Source organism: Carya illinoinensis, chromosome 3, assembly GCF_018687715.1.
Source record: "Carya illinoinensis cultivar Pawnee chromosome 3, C.illinoinensisPawnee_v1, whole genome shotgun sequence".
Lineage (NCBI taxonomy): Eukaryota > Viridiplantae > Streptophyta > Magnoliopsida > Fagales > Juglandaceae > Carya > Carya illinoinensis.
Window position 1 is genome coordinate 3,509,136 of NC_056754.1, and position 19,684 is coordinate 3,528,819.

General features: G+C 34.4%; 3 protein-coding genes across 3 annotated transcripts; all 3 read right to left on the reverse strand.

The window, feature by feature from the left end:
- Positions 1-719: 719 nt before the first annotated feature.
- LOC122302563 (UDP-glycosyltransferase 90A1-like) lies at positions 720-2,470 on the reverse strand. The gene has a single exon (XM_043113871.1). It carries the CDS (start codon positions 2,338-2,340, stop codon positions 922-924), a length of 1,419 nt encoding a protein of 472 aa, XP_042969805.1. The 5' UTR covers positions 2,341-2,470; the 3' UTR covers positions 720-921.
- Positions 2,471-7,655: 5,185 nt separating this feature from the next.
- On the reverse strand, positions 7,656-8,817 carry LOC122303389 (RING-H2 finger protein ATL43-like). Its single transcript, XM_043115160.1, has one exon. The coding sequence runs from the start codon at positions 8,406-8,408 to the stop codon at positions 7,719-7,721; it is 690 nt and encodes a 229-aa protein (XP_042971094.1). The 5' UTR covers positions 8,409-8,817; the 3' UTR covers positions 7,656-7,718.
- A 2,700-nt stretch (positions 8,818-11,517) lies between these two features.
- Positions 11,518-15,492, reverse strand: LOC122302564. The gene is made up of 6 exons (XM_043113872.1): positions 15,217-15,492; positions 13,936-14,226; positions 13,623-13,729; positions 13,162-13,294; positions 12,841-13,035; positions 11,518-12,035 (listed from the first exon to the last, which is right to left on the reverse strand). Exons 2-6 carry the CDS (start codon positions 14,206-14,208, stop codon positions 11,748-11,750), a joined length of 996 nt encoding a protein of 331 aa, XP_042969806.1. The 5' UTR covers positions 14,209-14,226; positions 15,217-15,492; the 3' UTR covers positions 11,518-11,747.
- Between the last annotated feature and the right edge of the window lie 4,192 nt (positions 15,493-19,684).

Consider the following 19,684-nt stretch of genomic DNA (forward strand, 5'->3'; position numbering starts at 1 on the left):
ATTTTTTTATCATTTTGTGTTAATTTAGCAGTGAATGTTGTACGTCAGGCTTTCGACCACGGTTCATGTCTTTGGTACCACAATCTATTATTGTTACAGAAGACAACTTGTTATGTTCCAATTTCTCAAGTATATAATTATTTTAATACAATTATTGTGTTTTTCTTTTATACTATTATTTGCTTTCATAGGAAAATTTAATGTTTATATTTTGCCTTTACTAGGCAAACGTCCATTGGACGTTTGTTTCTATTATATATATATGAGAACTGATATGCATCAGCCACTATTTAATTTCATACCATACATTTCTAACTTTTTCATAGAGTGTAAGGGTACTTTTTATAAGATATATAGATGTTTTTTATAGGATGTATGGTGTGTAATGATAAATAATAGCTTATGAGAATAATTTCTCTATATATATATGGTTAGTATACAAATTATGCCCCCTCCGCCACCCTCCCCCCGGGCAAACGTCCAAAGGACGTTCCCTCTACTCGTATATATATATATATATATATATGAAAAATGTTACACATCATCCCACATCACACACTTTATATATTAAAATAATATTTTTTATTTTTTTATTTTTTATTTCATTTTATTCTTATTAAACTAATTAAATTATTGTATTTATCATCTACACACTACATATTTATTATAGAAAAAATAATATAAAAATTAAAATAAGTATGGTGTGTGAAGTGTGAGGATGATAAGAGGAATTTTCCTATATATATTCATCCAGCAGTACTTGATGAAGGCATTACCCTTTTAAAGGGTTACACACTCAATGGATATAAAAAAAACTTCCATATCTATCAGCAATCGTAATTAGGAACAAAAGCTAGATAACATGAAATAATGACAGCCTTCAGTTTCTGAATTATACAGCTAGCGCTCGTCTTGGCCTTCCTACTGCATGCATGTGATCTCATCAATGAGCAAATCCAAAGTCCTCCAGGAAGATCCACCTTCCTCCACAGCCTTCTTGGCCATTTCTGCAAGTTCCTTCACCTTCTTCCTCACCCCTTTCCCCATCTCTCCCTCCATCAACTCCCTCGCCGTTTTCTCTAACCCCTCACTCTTCACAAACCCTCTCGTTGACCCATCACAGGTCACAACCCTCAATCCGACCTTTATTTCCTCCGTCACCATTCTTGCATTAAGATGTTGCTCTGCCATCATGGGCCAAGCAAGGATTGGCACCCCAGCACATATGCTCTCTAAAACAGAATTCCACCCACAGTGGCTAAGAAACCCCTGGACACACTCGTGCATCAAAATCTCCTTTTGGTCAACCCAGTCTCTCACTACAATTCCTCTATCTTTCACTCTCTCTTCAAAACCATCTGAGAATATCTCTGACTCTATCTTTCTTATCACCCACAGGAAATTCACTTTGGATTCTTCCAACCCAATTTCTATTTCTTTGAGTTGTGCAGGCGAAATCTCCACCTGAGACCCGAAGGCCACGTACAGAACTGAGTTCCCCTGGTCAAGTTTCTCGTCCAGCCACTGCACCCATGTGGGTTTCTTGTGAGGACGTTCCGGTTGAGCCTTTGGTAGCTCAGCCAGGCAAAGAGGCCCCACGGACCAGCACTTAGGTGAACAGTTAAGGTTCCAATAATCAGCAAACACAGGCTCAAGCTCATAGTAGCTGTTGACTATAATACCATGGCAATTCGTTGCCGATAGCATAATCTTCATTGTGAACTCAAGTTCCAGACCACTGGGCTCCGCCCTGAATTGCCGTTCGAAGTCATTTCTAGTGACTTTAACCCATGGAAAAGTTGTCACAGTTACCAACTCATCGTCTGACTGGGGTCCAGATAGAAGCCGCTCTATCATTACAGCTCTGCAAACAGTCGGAGCGTAATAACACATCCCACTGAATATAAACCTTGGGATGTTGAACTTGGAGGCAGGCTCTGCAGTCCACCAGAGGAACCAATCAGAGACCATGAAGCTGACACGCGGAAGAGTCTCGAGGGCTCGTTCGAAGTCGGGCTGCATGAGCCTGGTGGAGAGTGCAAATGAATGGAAGAGGGACATTGAGGGAAGTTTGTCGGTGCTCTCGGTACCAGCAGGGATATCATCATGACCGGGAACGTTCTGAGCCTGGAAGGGGAGGGTGACAATGGAGGCAGAGCTGTTCGATAGAAACTGAGCGATGAAGGGACGGTTGGCTGGGGTTGTAAAGATGGTGACGGCGAGACGGCGGCAGAGGAGGAGGTGGGCTAGGTGGAGGATTGGAATGGTATGACCTTTGGACATGAAAGGAAAGAGAACCACATGGCGGGGTTCTGCATCATCAGAAGGGTTGAAACTCATGACTAATTTCTTATTCTTCTTCTTCTTTCACACAGCTTTAATGGATCGCAATTGTCCGTCTCCCTGGTTAGATGTCGCTGCGCTGGTCTACTATTAATGACTAGTTCGCATATATAGAACTGGTGGTCCGTGATATAATATAGAAAAATTTTACTTTATCATTTCCAGAACCATCCACAAATTTTACTTTACATAGATTTGTATTTAAATAGAATAATAAATATATTAATGTACTGTATAAAAACAGTATCATGTTCCAGAAGGCTCGTGGCCCGGCCCCACAGTAGGATGGACCATGCACGCGCGCAGTATCATCGACATCAATATCCAAGCCCGCGTTTTTGGCAGAAGTTTGAAATGCCAACTACCTAGCGAGTTTAAAAACCCATTTGCAAAACATTTGTTTTAACAAATCAACCATCCTTATTTCTTTTTTTAATTTTATGCTTAGTTTGGGTTTTAACTATACTTAAAAGTCCATGTGCAGATTTGATTCAGTGCTTAGTTTGATGACAAAGCCATATTAAAATAATCAAATGGGTTTTAAGCATGAACTACTGATATCGATCGATTGAACCAATAACATGTGTGTGTGTGTGGCCAAATGAAAAATAAATACTAAAATACAGCGGTTAAGCTTCTAATAAATTCAGGTTGAATAAGTTGAGTCACTTTGAATCATATACAAAAGTGGCGATTGTAAAAATCACACTATAAAATGCTTAAGATATTATTAAGTATATTAAACATTTATGCCCCGCTTGCTTAACCAAAACCAAAAATCTCATTTCATCTCATTTCAATTCATTATTATAATTTTTTTAAATTCTTATACAAAATATAATAAATAATTTAATTTTTTTAAATTTTAATACAAAATTAATATTAAAAAATTATATTATAACAATATGTTATTCATTACTATTCAAAACATCTAATCTTATCTATGTAATCAAACGATGCCTTAATTAAGGTACGTACCTCAAGCTCTTTGACAGGTTTGTTGACTTCCACTGCACCATGGTGTTTGACAAAAACGGAAAATTGGCAATTTGGCATGTATATATATTTATAAGTAACATATAGAGCATTGGATTGCTAGACAAAATTAAGATCTCTTATGAGTAATTTTATATATAGTCGTAGAGTGTGTAAGTGTTGTACAGTCACTTTAAAAAATATTATTTTTTATTAAAAATTAATTTTTTCACGTGAGTCTTATATTTATTTATTTATTTTTAAATAATTATGTTGCGCTTGCATACTCACGATTGTAATTATTATTTTTTATTATCATTTCATGATATCCATGAAGATGGGTAGACTCCAATTAAATCATGAGTCACGTTAAGAGACTTTATAATTAAGAGATCGAGTGGATTCATGAGTTAAAATACCATCATCTTATATAAAACACCTCGATCGGACAGGTAAAATGATCAGTACTTTCACAGCCAATTTAAGGAATCGTTAATAAAATTTAACATGATTTCACACAAAGGCATGATTTTACTCAAACTTTAATTTTAAATTATTTATTATATTTTATATAAAAATTAGATAAAATTATAATAATTAAATAAAATAAATTGAAATGTTCTACTAAAATAATTGTTTTCTTGAGTCAAGAGTAGTACATGGTCTAGAAGCGACGTACAGAAACGTAGGAATCGCATTATATATATAAATATTACGTGAGTTCCATATGGCACAGATCAATGTCAGTACTGGTACTGCTTGCATGCGTCGATCCAAGAATGCATTATTATTGACGGAAAGGCCAACTGACATCAATTACGTACAAAGTTGGCATGGCAGCTAGCTGGGTAAACAAGTTATGACAACAAACTAGATTCGAGTGGCTATAAATTATCTAGCCGCACTGAAGGGATCCGTCCGATTTCGATCCGTCTCATTTATAATACTTGAATATCCGGAGTATCTTGATCAAGTTGCAAGCATAACATGCTAAGCCACACAATTTTACCAGAGTACGTACGTACATGTCTCCAGAAATGGACGTAGCCGGGTGCTAGCTAGCTAGGGGTCTCTTTATCTTGCCCCAACCATCCGCCACTCATTTAGTCGATCAGAGCTGGGACACGACACCATTTGGTAAACTACGTACGTATTGGCTATAGAATCCGACCTCCACACATTTTTTTAGGAGGCTGATCGAATGGTACTTGTAAAACTTTTATTTTTTATATATTTTTTAAAAGGGGTCTTTGACATGCGTGCCATGATTGCATAATATTCTTGAAGGTTACCATACATGCACTTATGTAATGGTAACTAGAGAAACTAATGGACTAGAAAAAAAAGTAGAAAAACTAATGAAACAATTGGGATACTGCACGAATTGGATCAATCTACTCAAAAAATGTATCATGATAGTATCTTTCTCTATTCTCATAAATGGTTATCCTAGAGATTTCTTCAAAGACTAAAAATGACTAAAACAGGATGATTCAATTTCACATTTCTTATTTATTTTGGTAACAGAAATATTATCAAGGATGCTTCTAAAGACTAAAGCACAAGGTGGAATGGAATGAGTTAAAATAAGCATGAACAGTCTACCAGTTTCCCACTTACTCTTTGTGGATAACACAATTATTTTTACAAAAGTAACAGAAAGAAGTGCACGAACCATAGCTGAGAGCCTAAAAAAGTATCAACAATGATCAGGCCAAAAAGTAAATATTCCAAAATCCTCTATCTTCGTTACAAGAAACACAAGCCAAGAAGTCTGCACAACAATTAAACAATGGCTTCCATACAAATCCTCCTCAGCCAAAATGAAATATCTAGATTTCCCAACTTCTTTCAGCAAAGAAAAAAATGAAGATTACAAAGAGTTGCTTACCAAAGTGGAAAAGAAATTGGAAGGTTGGAAAATAAATCTACTCTCTCAAGCTGGTAGAACAGTGTTGATCAGATCGGTTGTAAGCACCATCCCATCTTATTTCATGTCTTCTTTCAAACTTCTGAAACTGATATGCAAGGCATTCGATACAAGTTTTAAGAATTTTTGGTGGGGCTTCCCGAAAAACAAAAGCCATAATTTAACCCTAAAATCTTGAAAATCAATATGTCAACCAAAAGCCTTGGGAAGACTTGGACTCAGAAAAATGGAAAATATGAACCAAGTGCTGCTAGCAAATAGGGGATGAAAAATGAGTAAAGGACAAAGTAGACTTTGGCACAAAATTTTATCAATAAAATATATCAAAAGCTCAAACTTCTGGGAAACTACTTCGAAACAATCAGATTTGGGTCTATGGAAAGGAATCTTGCAAACTAGAGACACGCTAAAAAAAGAAAGGTGCTATCAGATTCACAATGGAAAGTCGATCAACATATGATCTGAACCATGGATACCCACTACAAGAAGTTTCAAATCAAAGCCAATACAAGGAATGGAAGAGACTCATCCTCAACTAAAAATCTCATACATCATTTATGGTATTCCTAGGTCGTGGAACAACCAAAAAATGCAAGAACTGTTTAATAAAGAAAGCATAGCAGAAATACAAAAAATACCATTGCCATCATTTTCCAAAAGCCAATAAAAGCAACTTGGACCTCAAGTACCTCAGGCGAATTCACAGTCAAGACTGTCTATCAAACAATCATCGACAATCAAGAGGAAGCTCAGTAAGTCTGCAATCCAAATATCTTCAAGAGCATATTGAAAATGAAAGTTCATGAAAGACACAAGCTGCTAATTTGGGAACTTCAATGGAATATTTTACCGACAAGATCAAGAATAAAAGAAGTAATTCCAGCAACTCTTCCACAAGAATGCCTTTTTGCACTAATGAAGAAGAAACGTCTTTACATCTATTCATAAACTGCCCTATAGCAAAGATTCTGGGGTCTCAAAGCCCATGGCCACTCAGGATGGAAAATATACCAATTCAATCAATGGCGGACTGGATCAAAATTATCATTTCTCCAGGCAAAGAGTTGGGACTGCGAAAAGAAGAAGAACATCACTTTCAGTTATTTGCTGTTATAATATTGGATTTCATTTGGAAGCACAAAAATGATGTACTTCATAATCATATTTCATTCTCTCTTGAATCAGCAAAAACACAACAGAACAAAATCTACCAGGATTACAAGAAAGCGTGGATAGACAAAAAGCAAATCAAGAACATTAGCTGGAAGTGTCCTCCCTTTAATCATCAAAGCTTCTCTTTTGATGTGGCAGTCAGAGAATCCTTCTCAACGGCATTTGCAGTCTGTAGGGATCATAATGGAAAAATTTTTTAAATCAAGACGAAAAAGGTTCTCACATCCAACCCCTTGATAGCTGAAGCAAAGGCTGCTCTTTTAGCTACACAAATGGCATATCATAGGAAACAAGAATTGGCAATCCTGGAAGGAGACTCATAAATAGTAATCGACGCTTTGGAGAACATGGGAGCCATTCCCAGTTGGCAAATTGATCACATCATTAAAGACATTAAGCTTCTCATTATAAGAGGTGGAATTTTGCTAAAATTCATCGATTAGCATATCGATGTGTGCACGCGGTGGTGCAATGGGTTACAACCAACTCTATTTTTGGTTATATACCCTATGTTTTACTTTCTAGGTGTTTGTTGTTTCTAGATAGTGAAAAGGATCCACCTTAGACTTGTAATATATTACTTTATATAATCTATGCATGCTTGATTAGAAGAAGAAAGAAATATATATATATATATATAGTGGGATAAGACAGAGACCTACATCCACATTACAAGGTCGGGATGGTAGATTTCTCCACGTACGGGTGATAAATGCTACTCCTAGAGACTCCATTTTCATCGCAACAATACCAGGGGACGACTGTATTATTGCTATTACACATAATCAAAAGCAGATCGTACGTAGTGGTAATCTAGGTGATCATGGCAGCCATTACTGATCCCATCAAAACCCACTTCTCTTGTCAATGTGCGTGATATGAGAGGCTATTTCATCCACACTCACCTTAACTCGTTCACGGGCTTTCGAAAATCTTTTGTATCCAACCAGCCGTTACATTCTTTGGATCCAATCCGTTGTTTCAAAACACAACTTTTTTATTCTGTATGGACCGAGATTAGTGCAGCCCAGTTCGAATAAAGAAGAAGCCTAATCCAGAATAAGGAATCTCAAGGGCCGAGGCCCATCTTCAGTCACGGCCTGTCTCAAACATCGGAGTCTTCTAAGGACCAAACAGAAAATCTACCATGCAATCAAAGAGTTTTAAGTTGTACTTACACGCTAATAATAGATAGGGAAATTAAAGTTCTTAAAAAAAAAAAAAGTAACACAAATTTGACATTGAATTCTATAAATTTATAACGGTACAGATCACTTCAATAATTCAAGCTGCTATCTCATACATGATCGGGTTGCAAAGGTAAAGGAGATGGAGAGGGATTGGAACTCAGCTGATCACGCCCACCTATATTTGTTAATTGGTTATCTCCTGATTCAATCCCAGCATTATCCAAATGGCTGCTTCCCACTGTCTTGTTTTCTCCGAGTAATTCTGTGCCAATGTCACTATGACGGTCACTTCCTATTCTCAGGCTCTCGCTTAACTCAATCCTGATATCACTGAGGTGACTACTTCCTGTTGTTTGGCTCCCTCTCAACTCAATACTGAGATCGCTGAAACATCTACTTTCTTCACCTGAAAAAGAACCGCCCTTCCAAGAGTCAGCACAGGTTCTACAAATTGGACAGATGGGCGTTTTCATAAGCCATGCGTCCACGCACTGGGCATGGAAACTGTGCTTGCAAATCGGCAGCAATCTGCACTTTTCACCCATCTTGAAATTCTCCAAGCAAACTGCACAATCCACTGGGCTACTTCTTACATCTTTGGCTATGTAATCATAGCAAGGAAGCTTGTTTATGTCGTCCCTGGACATGCTTGTGCTTCCAGTGCTGCTCCTCTCAACTACAGTTCCTTGAGGGAATCCTCTACCATATGCCATCCCAACAATGCAAACATGGATTAGAACCAGGAGCACCACACCCCCAAAAAGCAGTATCACAGATAGGACGATTGCCATTACCATAGAATCCGGCTTGTAACACCAAAATGATCATTACTCACCATATTCTTTCTGAATACATCTCTCAAAATTTCATTTCAGAAACCCAGCATCGAGGTTAATTCGCCGACTATATGTCTTTCTTCAAAAGCTAGCGAAAACCATTACCAACTTGGTATGTTCTTAGAAGAAACTCAGAGTCTTAAAAGGCTAAAAACACGAAGCAGCAGGTGGAGTTGTTACGTCGTTATAAAGAAGACACAACTAACTGACCTATAACAATGTATTTGTTATAATAAGATGTTTAATGTTTATGTATCATTGTCTAATCTCCATTATGGAGTGGGTAGGAATATATATACATATATATATATATAAAATATAAACAACCAAAATGTGCAAGTGGGGGCAAAATAATCACAGGAAAATCAACCCTTTTCAACACAAGTACCCCCACAACCATAATGAACAAACCTAAAAAAAAAAAAAAAAAAAAAAAAAGGTAGGGTGTTCCATTGTGCAGGACACAAAGGTTGACGGCAGATTTAGAACTTTTCCCCTTTTATCTTCTTGCCATTATCTTTTCCAGAGACTTTCTTGTTCTTTCTCCTTTCATGATTTTGGCATATTGATGACAGAGCTAGCCAGCCAGCCACCGGCCTATAATATTAGGATAATAGTCAAAGGACAACTGTTCAGTTTATACACCTTACTTTCTGTGCGTCCACCTTGTCGGGTAGTATCATGTGTTAAACCTTCCAAAGACTCATAAAGCAGTTTGATTAACACGAGAAGGAACCTCTTCTGTCTTCACTTTTTATCTTTTTTCAGGTTCAATCTATCTTCAGCTAGACACGTGTCCCGAACAAACAATACAAGTCGGCGGAAAAAGTGACCACATGTCGAGACATGAAACAGATCCAAATGGTTAAGCATCTGTAATAAAAATGCAAGAAAATAATGTTTACAGTTATAAAAATATGAATAAATATAAAATTTACATAAATTTTATTTTTTTAAAAAAGAAATATATACTATTTACTAGAAAATTAATTAACGTAGACATGAATGGGCGGCCGACAATGAAAAGAATCATGTATATCTAAGGGAAAATGCTACACAACCTCCCAACACTCTATATTCTAATTTTTCTTAATTTTTTAATATTTTTTTAATATTTTTTTTAATTTATTCGTTTTAAATTAATTTAATTCTTTTATTTATTATTTATATATTAAATATTTAATAAAAAATAAAATAATAAAAATTAAAAAAAATATAGAATATGAGATATTAAGAGGTTGTGAAGATTTTTTCATATCTAACTGGTCCTTCCATGAAAAATTTCACAAAGCCCATCAGCCAATAGTGTCATTGTCACTGTCACAAGACACGTGGTCCGATCTCCATCGCTACATTAATGTGATCATGAAATAACAGATTAACTGTCATTAACAATAATAATTATAAAAGAAACCACTTGGGAGGATTTTTTATGATATTAATGCATGATAAAGACAGTTAAGATAGAATAAAGCTACCTCCTGGAATATCCAATCTCCAATCACTTACCCACCTTAACAATTTATATATAAATTTAGGCGTTGTTTGAATTTAAAAATACTCTCAATTTATTTTATATAATTACCTTAATTATTTTAAATTTTTAAATAAAATATTAAAAAAATTTAATTTTTAAATATTAAAATAAAAATAAGATTAAAAAATTATATTTTAATAATATTATATTTTATTATTTTTTTCATCTAAGTCAGCGTTGAACCCTCTCGTAGTACTCGACCAGCAGGCTTTCTGAATTTTGGAAGCCACATGTTGTGACCGTGGCGGTTGGAGCATTCTATCGTTAGTTGGTTGAAGAGCCAGCCAAATCAAGCAACCAAGTTTTTTTTCTCATAATTATCTTCTTTAATTATTCGTACTTACTTCCATAAAAAGCGAAGGTAGTACACCTCAAGTACATAGAGAGCGCGCATCTAAAAGAAGCCCCAATACACTGGGATTTAAATTTGAAAAGAGTAATCGCTCCGTTTATATCGTGAGAGTGATTCATTTTTTATTATTATAATTTTTTTAAATTTTAATTTAAAATATAATAAATAATTTAATTTTTAAAATTTTAAAATAATATTATTATTAAAATATTTTATTATAATAATATTTTATTTTATTTTTAACTTTTATTTCAATTCAACTTATTATCTAAATCGTACTTTAATGTATTTTCTTTTAAAGAAACAATAAATTTAATGTTTTTAATAATAAACCTTAATTTTTTTTAAAAGAAGTGTATACGAGATTTGTACAGACTGAATTTAACAATAAGGTTAGGTATAGATAGTGAGTTGAGATGAAAATTAAAAATTGAATAAAATATTTTTAAAATATTATTATTTTGATATTTAAAAAAATTAATTTATTTATTGTATTTTGTTAAAAAATTTATAAAAATTATAAAAATCAAATAAAATGAGATAAAATGGATTGAAAATATCTCTAAATCCAAACCGGGACATATATAATTAAAAAAGAGACATGAAATATGTATAAGGGCAATTGTCAAGTTCAAAGGCTAATATATAAAAGCCCAATACGTAACCATATGAAGGATTGTGTATATGATTAGCTAAAGAGAGAGTTTAGGGATGAAAAAATCCAGCTCATGCAGAGGAAGCTAGATGGCAGAAATTTAAGGAAGATGAGAAGAATTCGATTTGCTTCGTCTCTTATAAAAGGAAGATTTTAGTGCGTACCACATATATATCAAGGAAGAAGGCAGCCGAAGACGAGAAATGGGTATGGGTAGAAGTAGAAGTAGAAGTAGAAGTAGGCGCAATTTTTGTTACGCAACGAAACATTCCTCAATCGTTTCATGCTGCGAAGCAAGTGAGTTCGATGATCAAGATCCGCATAGATTTTATTCTGCCCAATATGAAAACTGAAACACCCAGAACTATGTTAAAAACGCACCCAAACCAAAAAGAACCATGATCACGATTCATGGAAGCTTTTAAAGTAGGCCAGCTCAAAAAACAATCAACAATATTTAGAATGATTCTTTGTGAAATAAACAAAAAATGCGATGCAACCTCTAACACCTAACAGACATCAAGAATTGAGAAAATGGTTGCACATATTCGAGAATTATCATTAGAATTCCTGCTCTGCTACAAGCTTCAACCGCAATTTCAAACATCTCAATGTTTCACAGCATTTACAGAAGTGGACAATAAAGCAAATCAAATCGGGGAAATCTGTAATTGTAGATTAGGCTCGCTATAGCTCATATATGCTGGTAATGACGACAATACTCACTAAAGCTCGTGTGTTCTATATAAACTCGTGTCAGGAACCCAAAACAAGACCCTCCCGACCAATATTGGTCACACGAAGGACAGCTTGAGCGCTTAGAGGAGAGAGTTTTGACTGACAAAAGTTTTCCCAAGAGTCCATATCTGGTTGATGCTCTGACACAGTTGTTGATTCAAGGTCATGAAATTTCTCATACACAGTTTGCAGCTCCAGAAGAAGGGTTCGAGCAGCCTCCCTAGACTCTGGAAGTTGGTCACTGAGCTGGGATGCAGCTATTTGGATCAATTTGTCAATGCCATACGATTTTATGCCTTCAACACCCTGTTGGCATAAAAATTACAAGCATGTCAGGGAAATATATATGCATATAAAATTGGCATCAATGGACCACACGGCTACCTACAGGAGAAGGGGGCATAAGGAGCTAATTACCACCGGCATAAGTAGTAATATTTCAAAAGAAAACGTAGGACTCCTTTTTCAAACTCCAGCGAAAGGTTTACAAAGTGAACATAGCAGAAAGGTGACAGAATAAGTAGCATGCCCAACACAAACTAGAATATGCATATAGACAAATGACAAAATGGTGCTTAGAGACAATCATATGCTGTTTATACATAAAAAAAGGTTATTACATTAAAAGCATGGCAGGAAACAAGCAGCTGGCTCAACACGGAGTACATGGAGGATCTTCACATAATATATACAAGCAATTGTCACTGCCGGAAGCACAGCGAATATATAATTACTTGCATAAACTATGCAACAAAGAAATGAATAACCTGAACAAAAAACATGTTAACCACACTGGAAAATACTCGTTCATTGCGTAGGTTTGGTAAATTCCACTTTTACCAATAGAAAAGTTACCATTATAAGAGGTCATAGAAACAGCTTCCTTTCCAGACCAAATTTGGAATGTTTTTTTCTTTCTATTCTCAAGTTTCCAAGAACCAGAGAACTATGATGAAAGACACAAAACTACTTCAGAAAAGAAAAAGATATGAAACAGATTAAATGATTATATAATAAAGAAATCTCAATGAAAGAGCAATACAGGAAAAATTGATAAGGAATGTCACTGAATACAGATCAACATATAATACATCAATTGTCTTTTTCTTACCAGTTGTGGAACACTTCGACAAAAGCACATTGACGCCTTTGCTCTGATTCGAGGATTCCTATTCTTAAGATATGGTTGCAATTTTGGTAATAACAGAACAGGGGAAACCCATTTAGTCATTGCTACTAAAGCTCTCTCAGCTGCCTCGCATACAAATCTTTTGTCTTGTGAAGACTTGAGAAGAAGCTGTGTTAGCTGCACTCAGACATTTTATCACATTAGGGAAAAAGAAAAACAAGAATTAATTTGCATGTAAATGATAGGAGCATTTTGCTACAGAGCAACCAGACATGGTAGTAGCATAGAAGAAACAGAAGTTACCAAAGGGTCCAATGAATCGATTAGGTTATCATTATAGGCACTGAAAATGTCTGCAGACGTCATAACTGCAGTTTTGCAAACGGCACTTCTTGGATTCTTCAAGGACTTCGCCACCAGCACAATCACATCTCCCCTATTCACCAAGACAATGATTCACATGAATAAAATTGCCGAACAAACAGTTCATGTTTTCGTTAACAAAAATTTTGAGAATCTGGAGAAAAAAATATTTAGATGTATTTTGTCTTTGTGAAAGTGATGTGGTCCATCGAAAAGATGTTCGAAAGAAAAAATTTTGAGATGTGAGTTTTTGGTACTCGTAAAACTATCCAGCTAAAGTAGAAAAGTTTTGTTAAAGTGTTTTCTTGGATTTTTGTTAAATTTGTTTTATATTTTTTGTATTTTTGGGAAAGTTACTTTGGGATTTAAATTTAAAATATGTTCGTACAGAAAGTACTTACAGCATATCGAGCATTGCTTCCTTGTGAAATATTGATAACCGGCGTACATTGTTGAGTGCTTCACACACCATAACCCAATTTTTTGAGTCGAGTGAAGCTAAGAGCGTCTGAAATATTATACAAATATTATGTGCACATCATAAAAATAGTTGACCTCCAAAAATCAGAATATCCATCCATGATCATCAAAGATGAAAAAGTTCAAACCAAAAGGAATATGAAGAAAATGTTTTTTTTTTTAATGGGTAAGGAAAATATAAGTACTGCCTCCCCCACCCCCCAAAATCCACTAGACAAGAAAATGGAATAATACCTCAAGACTCGCATCAACGTCTTCTAGATCATTCAAGTTCTCGGATTCTATGTATTCTACTTCTGAATTTCCAGTATCTACTTCAGGATTAGCAGTTTCGTTTCCGTTCATTTGAGGTGAAACCAAGGAGACAGAGTTTTTCTTTAGGCATTCCTCCACATTTTCATCCATATTACCAACAAAAGGCTTGATAAAACTCCCTTTACTCGAGCTTTCATTCTTCTTCTCAGATCCAGGTATTGTATTGAGGTCTCGAAGAGCTTTCTCTGACATTGCTTTCAGCCTAGAAGTCTGGAACAAAGGGTAAATGTTTTCATCATAAGCAATCCCAAGAGACTAACACGACTGTATAATTTGTCAATGTGCTCATAATCTAAGAAAAACATCAAGCAGGAGAAAACTATTAATATAATTGAAAACCACATTTGAATTAATATAAAAGAATTCTTATGTCCCCCCTCATTTCATATGGTAAAAGATAAACCCATTTTCTGAAATGTAACTTTTCAAAACATTGTCCTGGCATCATTTATAAAATTACAGAAAAAATAACAATTTAAGAGCTTTGATAATTTACTCTTACAACAATTTAAGTTATCTCACAGCGCATACTAAAAAACAATCTCATCTAGCATCACTATAGAATAGCAAATCTACAAAAACCAAACAAGTAATCTGACTGCTCCTTTCTAATCAAATTTATGTTCCATTATTCAAAACACTCCCTAGAGAAGCACGCTTCCTAACATTATGAAAACTTAAGAATCAGATAGCATAATGTTTGATCTGGAGAATCCTGTGATAAGTAATCCAAAATGAAATGACCACACAAAAAAATCCAAATAAAGGATATGGCCAACATTGCCGAGAAGGAATAAACTACAAAATGAAGATACATATAATAAAATCAAAAGGATATAACTCAAGTAGCCAAACATAAAAACTTTAATTCCATATTTCTCTTCCTAGCAAGACTCAATAGCAAAATAAAATCCCCAATCGCCTCAAAAAAGAACAAACTAAAATTCGAAGAAACAGATAGAACGAATTAGAAATTTCCCATAGAACTAAAGCTAATGAAGATCTAGCACTCCAATGAGCAAAAAACAAAAACAAAAGTAACGAAGGGAATGTGAATAGAGAAAGCAAAGCTCAGCAAACAACAAAGATCTCATCCTACACTGCATCAGGATCGCAAATTTGAACTTCAGAAACGAACAGACATGCGTATAAGTGTGTATGCGCGCGTGTACAGGCACATATATTGAGAGAGAAAAGTACCAGAGAGAGATGAAGAATGATCGGCCAATCAGTGAGGAAAATGCGTCAATCCTCAGTCCACTCTCAGACAAATTGGGAGGACTTATGAAAGAGAGAGAGAGAGAGAGAGAGAGAGAGGTATTTAATAATCGGTAACCGGCGAGAGAAGAGGGAGTCAAAGGATAGGACGCCTGTTGTGGAAAGAGCCGAGCTGGGCCGGCAGAAGGGTCGGGGATAAATTTGCTTGCTCCTGCATGCGAGAGTGCGTTGATCAGGATCAGCCTTCGCGGATTTGAGGAAAATTTTTGTTTGTGGCTATTTTTGGTACTTCCGAAATACCCGCTGCATCCTTCCAAATTACCTGAACTGCCACTACCTGACCCGACCTTCATTGTTGTTGTTTTGTCTGTTTCCCTTTTAGATACAATTAAATAAATAAAATAAACAAATATTAAAAGGAGATTCCCAGATTTCGAACTGACGCTCCAACACTAGAAAATGAAACGACGCCTTATCATTTGACAGCGGATTTAAATCAAGCTGTAAAGCTGATCACAGCCGTCGGATTATTGCATGATTTATGGATCCAATGGTGGATTAATCGAGAAACGTCTTGACTGGGTCTAACTTATTTACACAACACAGGTCGGCGTTTGTCTGTGAATGCTTCCTTTGGGATTGGGCCAACGGAAGTGTGTGAAATGTGTGGGTGTAAAAGCCAATAATAAATTAATAATGCAGGCACCAAAAAAAAGGGACATTGACATACATTCAATGACGCTCTTTCGTCCCTACTCCATTATATACATGCACTGCCCAAGTATGTGTGCTAACAGCACCGCATGGGTTGTCAATGTCGGTGCACCCTTTACCTCCTCTCCTCCTTCACTAATTTGGACGTGACATCTTTTTTGTTTTTGCTTCGAGGGGCATGTGGTTCTTAGATATCTGTCCTGATTTGGATCACATTTAAATCAAGAGCAACATGTTTGATAATTGTTATAGATATAAAAAAAATTATATAAAATAAATTTATAAATTAATATAATTTCATGAAATTTATTAAATTTACTTTATAATAAAAATAACTTTACAATTTAATGTATCACATCAAATTATATCAATTTATAAATTTATTTTTATGTAATTTTTGATAATTAAAAGTATTTTTCAAAAGAAAATAAGTGTAAATGAAACAAAATGTAATGGGAAATGACGGTGTTTGATTTGATTGGATTTAACATGATGTATAGCTATTCTTCTTCAAGATTCCTTGTAACCACCGAAGATGTAGGCATGTTGCAATGTGCGGTACACCATCTTCCTTTGTCCATAACCACTTAAATACAACATCCAAGAAGCCATCACAACTCAGACGGTCAACTCCGATCCCAACAAATTTTGATTCACCAAAATTACCAAAATTCTTAAAAGATGGTTGGATTCGACAAGACAAGAAATATATGTATGCCTCGCCTCATCTGCGACTTTTGCTTTTTGGGTAAAAGAGGAAATGAAAATATCGGCCGACAAATTTTGCCTTTGAAGACAAGTAAAAAGAAGTTAACTAGATTGATCCTTGAGGAATGCTCCCGCACGTCGAAAAGAGTTTTTCAATGCAAAACGGTCGGATTAGAGCAATCTATACGCTATTATACTTTGATGTTGTACTGTATGTTCTCAAAATGTAAATCGGTAGCAATAATTTGATCGTGCTGTAAGGCTAGGTTTGAATATAAAAAAAATATTTTATCTTATTTTATTTAATTATTATAATATTTTAAAATTTTTATATAAAATATAATAAATAATTTAAAATTTTTAAATTTAAAATTAAATTAATATTTTATTCAATTTTTAATTTTCATTTCAACTTCTTATCTAAAATTGGATTTAGTAGTAAAGAATTTTACATATCTTTAAAATCTGCTTTAATATTGTTTGTAACAATTCAATAAAAGTGCAATTATATATGGACTTGTTCCAACAAATGGTTACTCAATAGTACAGTGTAGATCTATTAATCATCTCTCTACATTTAGTGGGGACATTGCACACATTTAAAAGCTCTTTCTAGCAAAATTCATACTTAAATTTTTAATTTTTTTTCAATATATTACAATAAATTAAATTTTTAATTTTTTTGCTTTGCCGACATTCGTTCTTAATTGGGCTTGGTCCCTAGGCTTTAAAATTCGGCCAAGTCTGGGCTTTTGGTCCCTTGATCCACGGCCTTGAACCCATATGTTGTCCATCTTATTATAGCTGTTGGATTCCACCAGAGTTTCAAGAGCAGTTCATAGTCACGGGAAACCCAACTCCTATTATTTAATAACATTACGCTTTTCTTTGCAATTGTTTGATTGGCGCGCATAGAAGAAAGAGGAAGCTGTCTCGTATTTTATGTGTGAAACACCAGAGGTGAAACTGTTTCGTGCGCATCGGGGAGAAGAGTTAGAGATGTTCACGCTTTGTTACACTTTGTCGCGCTCGCGCGTGATATATATATATATATATATATTAAGAGGAATAATATTTGTAGTTATAATTGTATAAGTGTCAGGTAGTTTATTTTAAAAAAATAAATTAATAAAAGACTCACATAAAAAAAATTAAATTTTTAATCGTAGACCTCACTTTTTTTAAAGTAATTACGTTACGTTTATACACTCTACGACTATATATAACATTACTCATATATTAATACTATACACTATATTACCATTTTATTTTTATCTTATTGTGTAAGATGTGATATATTTATTACTAATTATCTAATAAATGATTATCTAATAGTAATAAATATATTATATTTTATATAATAGGATAAAAATAAGATAATAATGTGGTGTATGTAATTTTTCATATCTGAAATAGTTTGACCATGGCAAATCCTATGTATCTAAATTAATTTAGGTCGAGGTTTTGATTTATTAAAAACAAAATCTACTTCAACTAGCATATCCTTAGGCACAATCATACATAACATAGAAATTGCACAAGATCAAGATAGTGGACACAATTAACTAGACCATGCATGCATCAAATGTTGTAGCAAAACTTATGTTTTATCCTTTAAACTACCAGTTTGGAAATCTCCTATAACTTTTATTGAGGTTCGTTGTTGCATGAAAGAATTTTTGTTCACATTAACGACAAAAACAGGAAAATTGGAATACTTGTGCATTTGAGACTCGTCTATAATATTACTCTTAATGTGGTAAATAATGGACGGACCAACAATAATTGAGTTGTTAGAACAAGAATCTCGTTACAACCATCAAGAACATGAAAAAAACCAAGGAACAGAGGAACCAAACGTTGGGTGATCATTGATGTTATACCTCAAGAAGAAAATTTCCATTAAAGGAGGGTTGTTGTAATATATTACTGGATTGAGGAATCACTGGCCGGAAATCATATATGTTCTGAAAGGAGACAATGTAATTTGTTATATATGTTGATGTTTCCAAATCAGGTTTTATATTCCCCATTCTTCGGATCCATATACATAGATTACCATGACATTAAGATCGGAATTAAGATATTTAGCGACTGGCGATGAGGTGGCCGGATAGATCTAGAAGAAGAGTAAAGGCCGCCGGCTAATGATTACATGATCATGCGCATATCTATACTAGTTAAATACGATAAAACATGTTTGCATGGATGTTTTGCGTGCAAGCATCATATTGACAGCGAATTTGAATGCAGTTGAAGGATCGACATGCAGAACCAATATTCTAATATAGATGGACATGAACAAAGACTACTTACCGGTACATACAAAATAAAAGAAAATAATAGAGGAGAAGCATGGAATTGGCGGAAAAAGTAATATTAAAATAAAATGAGAGAGAGAAAGAGGAGGCAGACCATCTGCCGATTGCTCGCCGGCATATCGGACCATTTATCGATTGCTATTTTTTCATGTTTTTGCTTTTTCTAATCAACGTTCATAAAAAAGAGAGAGAGATCTAGTTTTCTTCAACCAAATCGGACCAATAAAGTACAACACGAACAATTTGATTTTCAAACTACAATAAAATTACTTCAAGCGGCTTCATTTCGCATAAAATAAATATGAGCTAAATCGGACAGATTTGAAGATAAAAAAATTTCATTTCAAATTCAAAATTCTTATCTCATTATTATAATTTTTTTAAACTTTTACATAAAATATAATAAACAATTCAATTTTTTCAAATCTCAATACAGTCTTTTTAAATTTTAAAATAATAATAATATTAAAAATAATATTTTAAACTCTTATCTCAAATTTAAAATTCTCATCTCTACTTCCAAACCTCCATTTAACTCTAAAATTTTTTTGTGTTGTATTAACTGATTTAAAATAATTATTAGATTTTCTCACTATTTTAATTATGGTATATTGTAACTGTTTAATATATTATGATTTGACGAAGAAAAAAATAAAAAGAAAAAAGAAAGAAGAAAGTGATCGATAAGAGAAGAAAAGAGGCTGGCG